The sequence below is a fragment of the Mus musculus genome, chromosome 15 (genome assembly GCF_000001635.26).
Source record: "Mus musculus strain C57BL/6J chromosome 15, GRCm38.p6 C57BL/6J".
NCBI classification, from domain to species: Eukaryota; Metazoa; Chordata; class Mammalia; order Rodentia; family Muridae; genus Mus; species Mus musculus.
In genome coordinates, this window is record NC_000081.6 from 81,006,830 (window position 1) to 81,022,105 (window position 15,276).

Sequence of the window (15,276 nt, forward strand, 5' to 3'; positions counted from 1 at the left end):
AGCCAGTCAGGAGGAAGTGCTGGGCAGAGCCTGTGTGCTCTGGCAGGAGGGAGAGGTCACCTCTGAGACTGCCCCTTGTCGGTCTCCTTGGCAGGGTAGGTAGCCCTTTTACTCAGGAGTGTGGCCTAGAGTACACTTGCTCCTTTCCAGGTCCTTGGGGGCTGCAAGGAGAGTAATCTAAAGGTCCCAGTGTGGGGGAAGGACATGGAGATGGCCCCACATGAGGAAGAGCAGGAAATTTTAAATATAGATCTGGGCGCTGAAGTAGGAGGCAGGCAGCAGGTCCTCAATAATGGCACACATCATCCAGAAGGCATCCTCCTCCTCCAGGAACAGCAGGAGACAGGCAGCCACCTAGCCAGAGAGGGGAGCATGGGGCTCCTACCCAGACTCATGTGAATCAGAAAAGGGGCTCCCAGTGGCTAGTGTGGGCTCAATTTTATACTTGATGGGGTCTAACCCTGGAGAAGGGAGGGTTAGCCTTGGCCTGGACTATTACAGAATCCCTATTCCTGGGACGGAAGCAAGCCACCCACAGCTTCTCTACCTTATTGCATGGGCATCAGTCTACAGTTGCATCAAACAAGGTCTCTTGGGGTGGTATGGGGATCTGACAGATCGAAAAGGACCTGCTCCGTACCATGCCCAGCAACGCCTGCTTTGCCAATGTGAACAGCATCGGTGTTCCCCGCCTGCGCAGAGTCCTCCGAGCACTGGCCTGGCTCTACCCAGAGATTGGCTACTGCCAGGGCACAGGCATGGTGAGCAACCTGGGAGGCAACTGGTATACCAGGGTCTTCTCCAGGCCTCTTCTGAGGCATGTTTCCCTAAGGTGCTGTAAGGGTGGGAGGCCGGGATTGACCTGGGAGTCCTCAAGGAGGGCCATGGGATCTTTTTTTTTCCCCCTAGGGGCCCTCTCAACCAGCCTGAAGAGGTGTGCCGAGTATCTATCCTAGAATAGAGCCCCTTTTCTGATTCACATGAGTCTGGGTAGGAGCCCCATGCTCCCCTCTCTGACTAGGTGGCTGCTTGTCTCCTGCTGTTCCTGGAGGAGGAGGATGCCTTCTGGATGATGTGTGCCATTATTGAGGACCTGCTGCCTGCCTCCTACTTCAGCACTACCCTGCTGGGAGTCCAGACTGACCAGCGGGTCCTGCGCCACCTGATTGTCCAGTACCTGCCTCGCTTAGACAAACTGTTGCAGGAGCACGACATTGGTGAGACCTGGCTGCCTTCTTCCCCAAGGTTCAGGGATCCCAAGATGGTGGTACCACCTCTGAGCTCCAAGGTTTCGAGGCAGCGGAGGCTCATGTGGCTTACGTTGCTTTTGTCCTTTTGCATTCTGATCCCTTCCCATCCCTTCCCTTCTCTTCCCCTCCCCTCCCCTCTGCTGCTTTTTGGGAGCTGGCCCGTACTTGCCCAGGCTGATCCTACAGGTGTCTTTGGTGTCTGTTGGCAGAGCTGTCTCTTATCACGCTGCACTGGTTCCTCACGGCCTTCGCCAGCGTGGTGCACATCAGACTGCTGCTGCGCATCTGGGACCTGTTTTTCTACGAGGGCTCCCTGGTGTTGTTCCAGACTACGCTGGGCATGCTGCGCCTTAAGGTGCTTGCAGAGTCTCCTGTCCACTGGTCAGGGCTACCTGGCTTCTAGACAGAACAGGAGAGCATGTACCTAATATGGTAGCCCTGGTGTCACCCTCTGGGGACACACTGCAGTAGTCCAGTCTTCATCATAGCGTTGCCTGAGAGAAGCCTTGAGTGTGGGTGTGCAGGGGGAACTTCCTGGGCATGCCAAAGGGCACAGGTTTCTAGGAGGGTGCCAGGGCCACGCTCCTTACTCTCCCACTCCCAGGAGGAAGAGCTGATACAGTCTGAGAACTCAGCTTCCATCTTCAACACGCTGTCAGACATTCCTGCACAGATGGATGACGCAGAGCTGCTGCTGGGGGAGGCCATGAGGCTGGCTGGCTCCCTCACTGATGTGGCCGTGGAGACCCAGCGTCGCAAGCACCTGGCCTACCTTATTGCAGACCAAGGCCAAACCCTGGGGACGGGCACCACCACTAACCTCTCTCAGGTGGGCCCTGTCTTTGCCAAATCACGGAGTTCTCAGACTGAGGGGGTGTGAGGAACAGACTGTCTCTCCCATGCATCTGCCTGCAAACGCCCAGTTAGAGCATCAGACGGCCACTAAGGGGTGCTGTAGGCTTCCTTGGTAACATGCATTCCTGAACTCTGAACTGGGTAGTTTAAGCCTGAGCTGAAGATACGCCTTGATGTGAGAGTCAGCTTCAGCCATTAGAAATGCCCAGGCTTAGTGAGCCACAAGCACGTTAGTGTCTCCCCTTTTTGAGTGGCTACTTTGCCCACTGACCTGCCGTCCTCTCCACAGGTTGTACGGCGCAGGACGCAGCGGAGGAAGTCTGGTATCACTTCCCTGCTTTTTGGTGAGCCCAAGTGTGGGTGGGTGCTGGCTCTTCTGGGGCTGGGCAGAACCAGCTACTGCGTGCATCCTAGCGGGAGTGGAGATTCGGCAGGACCTGTTACTATGCCAGTGTGCCCCCCCCCCCCCCAGGAGAGGACGACCTAGAAGCTCTCAAGGCAAAGAACATCAAGCAAACAGAGCTGGTAGCCGACCTTCGCGAAGCCATTTTGCGTGTGGCACGCCACTTCCAGTGCACAGACCCCAAGAACTGTAGTGTGGTAAGTGTCAGGCTCCCCTCAACTTGGGGCTCTCCTTCCCCAGCCCACTCTTGGCACTGAGGCTCCTCCTCCACTGTGTGGGCCTTTCCTTTCTGCCAGGAGCTGACCCCAGACTACAGCATGGAGAGCCACCAGCGGGACCATGAGAACTACGTGGCATGCTTACGCAGCCACCGGCGCCGGGCCAAGGCCCTGCTGGACTTTGAGCGGCACGATGATGATGAGCTAGGCTTCCGCAAAAATGACATCATCACGGTGTGTGGGGGGCCTAGCGTGCACACTTCCTGCTGCCTCCTCCCCACCTTCCCTGTAGAGCTGATGTTGAATAAGCTTGATCTCAGCCCGGCGGGTACTGAGGACGCCTGCTTTGGGAAGGCCCTGAGCCCTGGCCCGTTCTCTTCTGCAGATCATTTCCCAGAAGGATGAGCACTGCTGGGTGGGTGAGCTGAACGGCCTGAGAGGTGAGGGCTTTTGTGTGCTGCAGGCTGGCAAGGAAGGCCTTTGCTCTACCTAGGCCTACAGCCGCAGACCCCGAGCCTCCGAGGGTGCTGGGCTTTTCTTCCCTCTTGGTCTTCTTGGCATGCCTGTCCTGCTTGAAGGTTCTGGGTGATTTGGGAGCCCTTTGTCCTTGGTCCTTGGGGAGAAGGGCTGGGACAGCTTCTGCTGCTCCCCACATAGCTGCTTCCCCCCACAGGCTGGTTTCCAGCCAAGTTTGTGGAGGTCCTGGATGAGCGAAGCAAAGAGGTAAGAATGTGGAGCTGCTCTTTGTTGCAGCCTAGTGTGAGACCATCCTACCCTGTGACAGCTGCCAGGGTGACAGGGGGTGGCTGGCTGCAGGTGTCAGGCTAGCGCTTCTCAAATGTTCTCTCCATCAGTACTCCATTGCGGGGGACGACTCTGTGACAGAAGGAGTAACAGACCTCGTGCGAGGAACCCTCTGCCCAGCCCTCAAGGCCCTGTTTGAACACGGATTGAAGAAGCCATCCTTGCTTGGAGGGGCTTGTCACCCCTGGCTGTTTATCGAGGAGGTGATCACAATTGGTCCCCGTGCCTTCTCAGTCCTGCAGGGCCACTTGCTCACCTCAGTCCCTTCCTGGGTTCCTGCAGGAGGCAGAAGGAGTGTTGTAGGGCAGTGGCGTGCGCTCACCCATCCCTGTCCTCATGTTGTCTTGTCTACCACAGGCAGCGGGCCGTGAAGTCGAAAGAGACTTTGATTCTGTGTACTCCCGCCTGGTGCTCTGTAAGACATACAGGTACATACGTACTGCCTGTGTTACCCACCAATGTCCAGCATGGCAACCAGTGACGGCACTCTTGTTCTTGCAGGCTGGACGAAGATGGCAAAGTCCTGACCCCTGAAGAGCTGCTGTACCGGGTAAGCTGCTTGCCAGCATTCTTAAACTCTCTCTGGCCAGCCACTTGGCACTTAAGTGACAGTGTCCCCTCCTCAGGCAGTGCAGTCTGTGAATGTGACCCATGATGCAGCACACGCACAAATGGATGTCAAGCTCCGCTCACTTATCTGCGTGGGGCTAAAGTAAGTGTAGAGGAGAGGGACCGTCAGGGGCTATCCCATAGGGCAGAACCACTGTGCGAGGGAAGCCCCTAGAGCTTTCCATAGATGGTGCTCAGGAGCTCCTGGGAATGGGGTTGCAAGTTGGGGGTCCTCCAGGCCTAGCCTCATCCTCCTTGCCTGTTCTCAGTGAACAGGTCCTACACCTGTGGCTGGAGGTTCTCTGCTCCAGCCTGCCCACTGTGGAGAAGTGGTACCAGCCCTGGTCCTTCCTGCGAAGCCCTGGCTGGGTCCAGATCAAGTGTGAGCTCCGGTGAGTGGGCAGCTCTGCAGGGCTTAGAACTTGGTGGTAAAGGAAGCTAGCAGGTTGGCAGAAGAGTCCAGCATGACCAGAGACTGTTCTTTGGTCCCTAGTGTCCTCTGCTGCTTTGCCTTCAGCCTCTCCCAGGACTGGGAGCTCCCTGCTAGGAGAGAGGTGAGTATGTGGCTTGGTTGGTCCCTGGCATTGGATTTGCCAGGAGGGCTGTGGTGTGTAGTCTGGGCTGAAGAAGTGACCTGTGTGGTTGCAGGGTGGTTCCTGCCCGTGACTGGGGCTGTTCTGTGCACAGGAGGAAAAGCAGCCCCTGAAGGAGGGTGTGCAGGACATGCTGGTGAAGCACCATCTCTTCAGCTGGGACATAGATGGATGATGCTCCTTCCAGCTGCTCTGTGGCTGCCAGGCCCGCCCATCATAGACTGCCTGGAAGGCTCCCTTCAACAGAAGGCAGAGCCCTGGCCAGCCTCGAGCCTCCCTCAGGCTAGGAGGTTCAGGGAAAGACACTCTCCAGAGCTTACTCAGGACCCATGATCAGTGTCTGGGCCTCCCCAGTTCAGGCTACCACGGCTGTCAAAAGCATACAGTGGTGGCCAGCCCAGCTGCTTTCCTTAACATGGTCCTGAGGAGTGCCAGCCATATGGTATACTATACTAACCAAAAACCTTGGGAAGAGGCGGGGACATTATTGTAAATAAACCTTTTACTAGAGCAAGCCTCCCATCTTTTGTTGAGCCAAGCCCTGAGTTCCACAAAAGCTACCCCTCCTGAAATGGTCTGACTCCCAGGCCCTTGCTCAGTGTTTATTTCAAGTACGTCTGATGCAATTAGGGCCACTGTGTGGCCTCTAGATGCCAGCATGGAATAGACCCAGGACCCCAGCCAAACTTCTCAATTCTGATGGATCAAATACAACAGACTGGCAAGTCAGTGTTTTTGTTTTATTTTAAAAAGTTCACACAGCTTTCCGCCTTTGCCCCAGCACTGCTTTTGATGGCTCTATCCCTTCTCTGCATTGAGTCAGCACAGAACAAGGCTGGTGATGGGCAGAAGGTACCTCTCAGCCCCCAGCAGATGCATTGGGACCCACCCCACTCCCACTCCCAGGCCAGGGTGGATGCAGTGGGGAGGTGGGACGGAATGTGGGTGAGTGGAGAGTTGCTGGCGGAGGACAGGAGGCACCTCTGCCCTTGTGGCACTCAGGAGCCAGGAAGCAGGGCAGGGTGGCGTGTAGGAGGCAATGGCAGGTGTCTACATGTTACATACATGTGTGGGGTGGGCCTGGGCAGCTGCATGCCAGGTTGGATACTGGGTCATATAGCACACTTCTCACAATGATCCTGTATCAAGCCCCAAACAGCCCTCCAGGCTTTTTACGTTGTGAAAGCATGTGGAGGTAACCACACCCATTTCCCACCACCCCTAAAAATATATGTATATATGTAAGTTGATATATAATAATATAGAGGTATATACATCTATACAGACTTTTGCCACCAGTGGTTATACTATACACCAAGACTGAAATGGCATAGTGCCGGGTCCTGGGACTGGCTAAAATAGGGAATGGGTGAGTAGAGGCCTGGCTAGTTTCTTCCTTGCAGTGAAGGACCTGGAAGGCGGGTTGACTATAAGCCCACCTAGGCAAAAAACTTCACCCAGATGTGCACCTCTGACCTCAGAAAAGGAGGTCGAATTGAACTGGCTCTGGCCAGCCTCCCAAAACCTCAGAATGGGCCCAGATTTGTTTCTTGACAGCTTATGCCCACTGCCCACAGTGAGCCTGAGCCAAGTATAGGGTTTCTGCTGCAGCCCCTAGGGACTGTGATTGTCGAGGCTCACAGTCACAGGAGCGTACACTGGGTATGGTTGTGTGGCTCCCCAACCTCTGACCCTTCCCTAGCGCATGTCTGGAGTCAGAGGGCTACAAGCAGGAATCCCAGTGGAGCTGCAAGTCGTGTCCATCCAGGAAGTCCATCGAGAAGAGGCTGGGGGCTGCAGTGCTGAGGGGAGCCAGGCTGAGCACAGGGCCACCAGACGACAGCTCCAGCCAGTCCATGCTGTCCAGGTGGCCAACAGCCAGGTCCAGGCCCATACCACTGCTGGGCTCAGGAGCAAAGTGCAATTCAGAGGTGTCCATGGGTGATGGGGGGTGGTCCAGGATGGCGGAGCTGCTCAGCATCTGGCTGTGGAGGTCATCAATGAGGGAAAGGGGTTCTGGTCCCTCGTGCCCACTTGTCAGCAGGGGCAGCCCTGTGCTGCTCTCCAGGAAGTCTTCAAGGCGCCCTGGGAGGGTGGGGGAACCTGGTGGAGGAGCAGCTTGGGGGAGTTCACTCAAAGGCGAGGGTTGTGGTGTCAATGGAGGCCCATACGCTGCTGCTGCTGGAGGTGACTTTTCCTTGCCTGGTAGGGATGGTGGCTCTTTGAAATCTGCTGAAATCTCTGCCGACAGAGACAGTTAATGGGGTCAGAAACCAGGTTTGGATATGCTCAAGAAAGTGATGTGAAATATGGGAGATAGAACCTACAGCTTGGCTGGAGTTGAGGATGAATGGTGCAGTGCTTGCCTAGTATACACGCACACACCAAAAAATAAAATGAAAAGATGTTACCGAGTGGAGTAAGTATCTGCAGGTCAGATTTGATAAGGGAATTCACACACCCAGAACATATAAATCATTTGTAAAATGTCGATATTCAAAAATTGGCAAAGGATGGGCGTTTTCTCCAACAATCTACACATAGATGTAGCAGTTCATAGCATCACTGGTCATTAGGGAAATGCAATGCCAAGTCACAGGAAAAAAGCTGGTAGGGGGCTGGAGGGGTTGGTTAGAAGCAGAGACCAGATTAATGTTAACGTATGGTTCCCAGCTCCGTAAGTGTTAAGGAAGTAGGGTAAGTGCAACTAATGTGCATGGCAAAGAAAGATGAAATAGCACACAGCAGCCTTGGAAGCAGGATGATTTAGCAGTCTCACTTGTGGATGCACCCAAGAGAATATGACAGCAGCTGTTCAAGTAGCTAATAATGGACAAGTGGAAGAGGACATGCTAAACGAAATTATTCACAGGCTGACCAAAACCCTAAGAGTCCACATACAGGACAGTCAGAATCAGATAAGGTGGGGCTCAAGTTCATCTCAGGTGTCTAGGTTTTAGTTTGAGACGAAAACATTTGAGATGAAGATAGTGACACAATGCCAACACAATACAACTGAACTGTCACAATAAAACATTATACAAACCCTCCATGTCTCTCTTGTCCCTGGTCAACTATGCTTGCATGTATGGCTGTTCACTGCTTCCCAGATGCTACCACCTGCCCCTTTCTGGCATCCTCAAGTGTCCCTTGGGGGATATCCAGTACTCTAGCTGCTCCTCTTCTGCCATCCCTTAAACACCAGATTTCAGCAGTTTCGACTCCTTCAAGCAACACCTCTCCGCTTTCCCTGATGGTGTTTGTTCTGGACACAGTGGCAGCTGAAGCTCAGGCCTGGGGTTCTGAACTCTAGTTCAACTACCTGCACTCACCAGAGACCAGGCAGGCTCAGTGGCAGACCCAGCACCAGATGTTTGCCTTAGGCCTGAGAACTGCTGAGCACCAAACACTACAAACTCATCTTCCTGATAGTCCTGTGTCAGAGCTCGATGGTCTAGGCTGTGTACACTCTACTGCCCAGGACCAGGCACTTAATGATCTAGCTGTGACCCTGTGCTCGTCTGTCCTCTTCCTTCTTGGGGCTGCCCTGGCCCTTGGTGCAATGCTGCTGCTGCTCAGTACATAGGCTGTGTTCACCTAAGTGCAGGGCTGTGTGTGTGTGTGTGTGTGTGTGTGGTTATCAAGCAGCTGTGGGGACAAGTAGCAAAGGACTATATGTCAAAGGAGCGTGCCTGCCAGGACCTTCAAGATGGTATCTGCCTGCTGCTCTGAAACATAGCCAACCTGTGACTAGAGGCAAGGTAGACGGCTGGGGGTGGGGCTTTACCTCCACTCTGAATAAGAATATCAAACAGATCATCCATGTGCTGACTGGAGGAGCCATTTTCCTGTGGGACAGAAATAGAAAAGAACATGAAAGTCTAGAATGGGCACCCAGATGCTAAGCTCAGGCATGCACCGTCCTAGCTTGTGCTTCTGCCTTGCACTGGGTGTTCCCTGTGCTCTTCATGGGCCTGCTGTGAGATAGGCACTGCCCATGTGGGCTTGGCCTACTGCCTTAACAGTTTTATTTATTGTACATGTGTGAGTGTTTGCATGCGTGTGTGGATATCAGAAGAAGACAGTCTGCAGGAACCAGTTTTCTCCTTCCACCATTTGGGTCCTGAGGCTCAGACTCTGGTTGTCAGGGAAGTGCCTTAATCTTGCCTGCAGCACCCCAGCTCCTGGCATCCTCACCTGCTGCTTAGGCTGCTGGGTCACAGTCTCTTCATAACCAGGGGGCTCCTTCTTCAGCAGAGATGTGGGGGTTGCAAACGGAGGCTGAGGTGGGTGCTCCAGGTCCATCTGGGCAGGTGGACCAGGGGCTGGAGAACCAGGCTGGGACAAGGGCTAGATGGGAGAATGGGAGAAACGTTTGTTGGTGTGGGTAGGGACAAGGCAAGGCTCCACATTTGCCGGGGTGGGGAAGGCTCCTTCACTGCCCATAGGAAGAACTTTGCTAGCTAACAGACTTTTGGGAGTTCTCGTGGATAGGGAAGAGGAGATAAAGAATGGGGTAAGTATGCAGCTGTAGGGTGACAGAACACCGGGCCTCAAGGAAGTCCCTTCAGGAACCCAGGTCCTGAGTGTGATAATACAGCCTGCAGAAGACAGTGTTCAATTCTCCACCCAGACATGCCACCCCAGCCTGCCCCTGTTCATCAGCTACCTGCTGGGGGCTCCCTGCAGGCAAGCCAGGGCCATCAGCACTCTTATTGGTCACAGTGAGGATGAGGTGAGTCCCTGTAGAGTCAGTGACCAGGGTAGGAGGGCTGACCCTCTTGAGGAAGCTGGTGCCCTGGGAGCCCAAGAGCAGCTGGGAGCTGGGGGCCAGATCTGGCTCAGGTGGCCCAGCTTCCTGCTTCACCACCACAGGTGGGGACTCTGGCGCTGGGGCCTGAGTGTCTCCATGGTTGGTAGTGGGAACCACTAGGCCAGAGCCAAAAGCATGGGCAGAGCCCTGGGGCTGGCAGCTCAGCTGGCAACTGGAGAAACCACTTTCCCTCTTCACAGGGCTGCTGGCTGGGGCTGGCTGCTGGGCCCGCTTCTGCTGCTCCAGCTGTAGCCGCAGCAGCTCAACCAGCTGCTGCTTCTGTTGGAGCATTCGGGTCAGCTCCTCAATCTGCTTGTCCTTCTCCTGCAGCATCTGGTCCTTGTCCAGTCCCTCCAGCTCAGCCCGAGCACCAGGGCTTAGACAGCAGGACGCAGCACGGGCACCCTCCTCCTTCACGATCTGCAGTGGGGAGGCCTGCAGGGTGAGCTGTGTCAGCGGCGATGTCACCATTTCACCAAAGGCATCCCCAGGTGTGGAATTCTCATCACCCGTGCTGAGCAGTGAGCGCTCTGAAGGGGTGGGAGACACGGGGGGTGTGGAGCCTGTGCTGCCAAACTTCACCATGCCATTGCTGGTTACTGTGGCCACCACCATCTCAGCTGGTGCAAGGCCTGCTGTTACAAGAGCTGACCCTGTGCTTAGCAGGGCCGCAGGGAAGGCGACCACTACCTCACCAGCCTTGGACAGCACAGAGGTGGTGGCAGGGGCCTTGGGGGCTCCTGGAGCTGGGCTGACTTGGTCTTGGTAGGCACGCAGGCGTTCTATCAGCTCTGTCTTGGTGCCTGAGACGGGAAGGGACCGCAACTTCAGTTCTTGCTTCAGCTCTGCCACCTGCAGGGGTTGAGAGTTAGAGCAGCTGGGAACTGGGGGGCTGGACAAGGGAAAATGGGCCAAGTTAAAGGTCAGGCTATGACAGGTGGGAGTCCTTCATCTGGGTCCCAGTGGCCATTCCAGATGACTCCCCGAGTCTTTTACCCCGTAAGCCCCTCTCCTAGAGTACTCGCTCCCAGCCCCACACGGTGCTTGCTGCTCAGTTTCTTCACAGAATAATACAGCCTTGAGGTCATATCGCTATGGAGCAGCAAGGATAGGGCTTAAGTCCAGCTGGAGTCCATCAGCCCAAGACCTCATTAATGTGGTCTGACTGGGAGATCCGGGTTATGATACAGGAGGACAAATGCTCAAGAGAAGACTTTGGCCTGTCCCACCTTCTCATCAGTGGCAGAGAAAACAGGCTGAGCCACTGGCACTGACTGGCAAAGTGGAAGGGGCGATATTGACAGCCCTGCTGCTACTCACAGACATGATAATGGAGAATATGAGATTTGTCCCCAGCCCCACACACATACACAAGGGCAGATAGATGTTCTTATGACCACGGGCCTGAGAGGCCTTACAGAAGACTCTAAAGGGCTCCTTTCAGAGCAGACCAGATCTAGAGCTGCCTCTGCCTTCTGTTTTGTGATCATGGGCCATTACTATCCCTGCCTAAAACCTGCCCCTTATCCCTCATGGGAGAGGCCTAGTCTTCAGTGAGAAGGGGTCAGCCACCTACCTTCATGTCATCCAGGTTGGCTGGCAGGGCTCCTGGTTTGGCAGCTAGTGCGGTGCTGCTCTGGCGTGCCAGCCCGCTGGGCCCTGGGGTGCCTGAGCTGGGGCTGCTACTGGTGGAGAGGCTGCGTGATGGGGTAGGGGCACTGCTTCCAGGAGTCTCAGCCGAGGGCCTGAGGCAAGACAGAAACAAAGGGCTTCAGTACCTTCCTAAGCTCTGCAGGCAGTGGGGCCCAGGTGAAGAGCCTCGGGGACTTGTGCTCCTACTTGGGAGGGGCAGGCAGGATGGCCTGGTAGTTGTAGTGCTGTTGCTGCTGCTGCTGCTGCTGCTGGTTGAGGATCTGCAGCTGCAGGAAGAGCTGCTGCTGCTGCAGGATCTTGGCATAGGAGGAGTCCATGGCGGGCGCCCCCTTGTCCTGCTTCTGGTCCGGGGGGATGTACTGGTGGTACTTGAGCTTCTTCACCTTTGGCTTCAGCTCCTTGGCCTTCTTGCTGCGCTGTGATTTCTCGCTGGCAGACTTGGGTTGGCTTTGCTGAGGGGACATGAGACATTGTATCAGGGGCCACCCCAGGGAGGCACCACTTAGGCCCATGCCCGGCATCCTCTGAGGAGCACCCACCCCTACTCTATGACACTGGCCCTATCCTAGAAGACGTGGCAGGCCAGAGGAAAGACCAATCAGATGGAGCTGTACAGGTGTCACATGACTGAGCAACATAAAAAAAAAAAAGAGGCAAAACTACAGTTGAGCTGTGTAGCGCGGCCATGCTCAAAGGGCGCCATTCAGGCCCCTGAAGAGTCCCACCTAGAAAGGAAGTGTCAGTGATTTGGAAACAAGCTCAGAAGTCGCTTGCCCAAGGCTGCACAGTGATTTTGTTCTTGATCCAGGCCAGGATGCCACAATCTTCTGTGTGTGCCCATAGGCTCCCAGCTGACACAACTGTAATAAGGCCTGGATGGGCAGGACTCAGGCCAAGAACCAAGAAAGATCAGTGGGCCATGGTCAATACCCTGCTCTTGGGGCAGGCAGAGGTAGATGAAGGCAAATAATCAGGGGGTACCAGAGAGGACTGTGGGAGCCTAGACACTTCTGAGCAGACAAAGGTGAGACAAAGGCAGAAGATGATGCAGAGATCAGGTAGAGTCTTGAACTGGTGGCCACAGGAAGGTGTGGACAGAGGTAGCCCACTAGAGGAAGATAACATGGACATGTGGCAGTAAGGAGCTGGGCTCCTGGAGCCCAAGAAGAGGTCCTGACTTTCTCAGTGTATCTGATGAGGCCACAGACCCGAAGGAAAGGTGTGGCCAAGGGCAGCCTCAGGGATGGGGGTTTGGAGGAGTTCAGAGGTGATGGTGGGGTGGTTGCCATGTTGGTGTAGGGTCTATAGGGAGGGAGCCAAGAGAATGAGAGGACAGGTAAAACTACTGGGGCTACATGGCCCTGACAATGACAATAACCCCTTTCCCAGGTGCTTCAGGGAGGAGTGCCAACAAGCAGGCTCCACAGGCAGTGGCATACCCTGCTCAGCTCAGCCAGCCTCTAACAGTGCTCTACCTGAAGGTAGTGCCTTCAGGCATAAATGCCTGGCTCACTGTGCCTGCCACGGGGTGAGTGTGCCACACCTGCTGAATCTACATTGGAGCTGAACTCCCCATATGAGGTCTGAGGAGGGTGGTGGTTTAACTTATACATAGAGGGGGCCTTCAGAGTGACTAGGACTCTGTAAGATCATCTTAGGGTAGAGCCCCAATGTCTGAATCCTGGACACTGAGCCCTACTACCATGGGCTAGTACTGTAAGCCAAGAAAAACTTCCTTTAAAAAAAATTACATTTTAATTTGTGTGTGTATGTGTGTGAATGTTACAGTGTGCATGTGGAGGTAGGAAGACAATTTGTGGGAACCTGTAAGTACAGACATCTGGAGGACCAAACTCAGGTTGTCAGGCTTAGTGGCAAATGCCTTATCCAGGTGAGCCATTTCCCTGACCCAAGCCTTTTTCTTTAATCTCTGTCCAGGCTGTGGTAGCGTGTTCCTAACAACAAAAACAGGCCAAGACAGTGTTCAGTGTCCCACGGGCAGTGCAGAGATGAGAAATACCCAGGTCACCTTGGGTCAGGTTCTTGACCGCTAGAGGATGTACCGACCCACCCCTTGCAGTCGTTCCCACAGCTAGGATGACTTCTAGCTGGGAGGACAGTGGCTGGCAGAAAATACCTTGATGAGTGTGGGAGCAGGCTTGGCAGTGGGGACGATGCTTCCATTGGCTAGGCTTGGGGGCAGCAGAGGTGCGGGAGGCAGAGGAGGCTGCTCTGCCAGAAAAAGCGTCTCTCCAGGATCCGGAGCCATTGGGAGTTGAGAAAGAACCTGGGAGGGAGGGAGGGAGGGACGAAGTAAGCACCCCCAAGTAGACTTTATCTATCCTGCCCTGCCATCCTCATGGTCAGAGGGCAAAGTGGGGTGATAGCACGTTACAAAGCCAGGCTGGCTGGGAGAGAACCAGACAGGCCAGGCAGGTGGTGGCCACATCTCTGACTGAGTGCTCTTGGATAAGCAGCCCTAGGAGAGCCAATGAGAGTGGGTGGCCAGGGCTGCAGGACCCCAACCCAGCCTCTCCTTATGCTCAGCTTGCTAGAATTGGGTCCATTGTTGGCATCTGAAATGACGGCCACACATACACATCTATCCCTCATGCATACAGTAGGACCTGCTCATACTGCCCAGGACAGAGGCCTGACTCTGGGCGGCCTTGGCAGGTAGAATTCTAGATTCTATGAGAAAGAATCTAGAAGGAGGTAATCTCACCTGAGTGGGTGATATGGAGGTGGCACTGGGCAGTGGATCACTGACTCGGGACTCCAAGGGTGATGGCACTGAACCCTGGGACTCATGGCTGGCAGGCTGCTCAGGAGACAGGGCATCGCTGCTGTCCTCGTCGAAGGAGGAACTGTCTGCTACCTTTGGGTAATTTACCTGGCCCACTGAAATGCAAAGCCAGTGTAAGACTCCTGCAGCCAGCACACAGGAAAGTAGGCAGGAAGGGCTGGCAGGACCCAGCCCTGCATCTAAGAGGTGCACAGTATAGAGAACCTAGCGAGCGCCTTGCCTTAGTGCAGAGCTCAGAGGCACAGTCAGCCTCTGGAACAGGCTTGCCAGGAGCTGTGGTTGGGCCTTCATACAAACTCCCGGTTTTGTTTTCCTACTGCTTACACTCACACAGTGAAGGCCATGAACCTGCTGCTGATAGACCACGGTGACAGCAAGTGAGCACAGCTCCTCCTTAGGGCTCAGTCCCCAAAGGCCACAACAGCCTAAGGCTCTGAGGCTATGGGGGGAGGGTCCCCACCTCACAGGTACCTGGGCTCAGTGAAAGTATGCCCTCCTTCAAAGGTCCATGAAGCCAAGACCTAGCGCCTGGGCAGCAAATATGCCAGGACAGTCCACTGCCTTGAGCGCCTAGACTGGCCCAGAACCATGTTCTGACAGCTGACAGAGTTGGCTGAAAGGGGGCAGAGGCAGGGACAGGGGCCCCAGCTGGGACTCGCAGTGGCAGTAGAGGAAAGACGGAAACCCCGGCCAGGAGGATATGTCAAGAGGCATGTCACAACCAGTGTCCACAGCTGGGGGAAGAGGTTGGGGAGAGGGGAGGACCCCAGATAAAAAGAGGAACAAGCCCACAGCCTCTTCCTCTCTAGCTGTGACCTGAGACTTTCTACAGCCCTGGGACCGAGGAGGAACATCTAAGCTTCTCTCACTGGCAGACTGCAGCCGGATGGGCTAGGACTGTGAGGGTGGGGCTTGCTTGGCCTTCTGTTCCCTCACCTGTGGCTAGACTTCACACCAATCCTACAAACAGATTTTTCTTCCTCCCAGCATGAGGACCTATTCAGAGACAGCAGCAGGGTGGGGCCAAGCACACTGAAGGGTGATCTAGCCCAGATAAGTCATAGTTCACACTGAGCTGGGCCCATCATGGAGGAAGCCACTGGCCACACTGACAGGATGGAGACCATGTGCAGGATAGCCCCACAAGTACTATTTATCCCGCTCCTGCACCCAGCCATGTCCTGGAAGCAGGGCTGGGTGGGCACCGCCCTGTGGGAGGTGATGGTCGATAGACCTTGGAGCAGGACAGATGGGCACGCTAAAGAGACAACT

The 15,276-nt window shown here is 55.0% G+C and overlaps 2 protein-coding genes across 12 annotated transcripts in view; one reads left to right on the top strand and one right to left on the bottom strand.

The window, feature by feature from the left end:
* The window catches only part of Sgsm3 (small G protein signaling modulator 3), a 34,529-nt gene extending 29,068 nt beyond the window's left edge, over positions 1-5,461 (top strand). For 6 of the 10 annotated variants that reach the window (XM_006520244.4, NM_134091.2, XM_006520245.4 and 3 more), the window contains exons 7-22: positions 618-761; positions 1,022-1,217; positions 1,460-1,605; positions 1,855-2,079; positions 2,395-2,449; positions 2,578-2,705; positions 2,805-2,960; positions 3,112-3,166; positions 3,400-3,449; positions 3,581-3,733; positions 3,888-3,958; positions 4,032-4,080; positions 4,157-4,242; positions 4,409-4,531; positions 4,633-4,693; positions 4,827-5,461. In XM_006520244.4, the coding sequence (XP_006520307.1) occupies positions 618-761; positions 1,022-1,217; positions 1,460-1,605; positions 1,855-2,079; positions 2,395-2,449; positions 2,578-2,705; positions 2,805-2,960; positions 3,112-3,166; positions 3,400-3,449; positions 3,581-3,733; positions 3,888-3,958; positions 4,032-4,080; positions 4,157-4,242; positions 4,409-4,531; positions 4,633-4,693; positions 4,827-4,907 (1,779 nt within the window). In that variant the 3' untranslated portion in view covers positions 4,908-5,461. Of the gene's footprint in view, positions 1-501; positions 762-1,021; positions 1,218-1,459; positions 1,606-1,854; positions 2,080-2,394; positions 2,450-2,577; positions 2,706-2,804; positions 2,961-3,111; positions 3,167-3,399; positions 3,450-3,580; positions 3,734-3,887; positions 3,959-4,031; positions 4,081-4,156; positions 4,243-4,408; positions 4,532-4,632; positions 4,694-4,787 lie in introns of all 10 variants that reach the window. The other 4 variants (XM_006520249.4, XM_030248261.1, XM_017316358.2 and 1 more) reach the window with 4 other exon arrangements.
* The window catches only part of Mrtfa (myocardin related transcription factor A), a 178,456-nt gene continuing 168,631 nt past the window's right edge, over positions 5,452-15,276 (bottom strand). For both annotated transcript variants that reach the window (NM_001082536.2, NM_153049.3), the window contains 8 exons: positions 13,924-14,099; positions 13,336-13,485; positions 11,385-11,650; positions 11,122-11,290; positions 9,402-10,397; positions 8,930-9,082; positions 8,520-8,580; positions 5,452-6,973 (listed from right to left, as the gene is read on the bottom strand). In NM_001082536.2, coding sequence (NP_001076005.2) covers positions 6,456-6,973; positions 8,520-8,580; positions 8,930-9,082; positions 9,402-10,397; positions 11,122-11,290; positions 11,385-11,650; positions 13,336-13,485; positions 13,924-14,099 — 2,489 coding nt within the window. In that variant the 3' untranslated portion in view covers positions 5,452-6,455. The remainder of the gene's footprint in view (positions 6,974-8,519; positions 8,581-8,929; positions 9,083-9,401; positions 10,398-11,121; positions 11,291-11,384; positions 11,651-13,335; positions 13,486-13,923; positions 14,100-15,276) is intronic.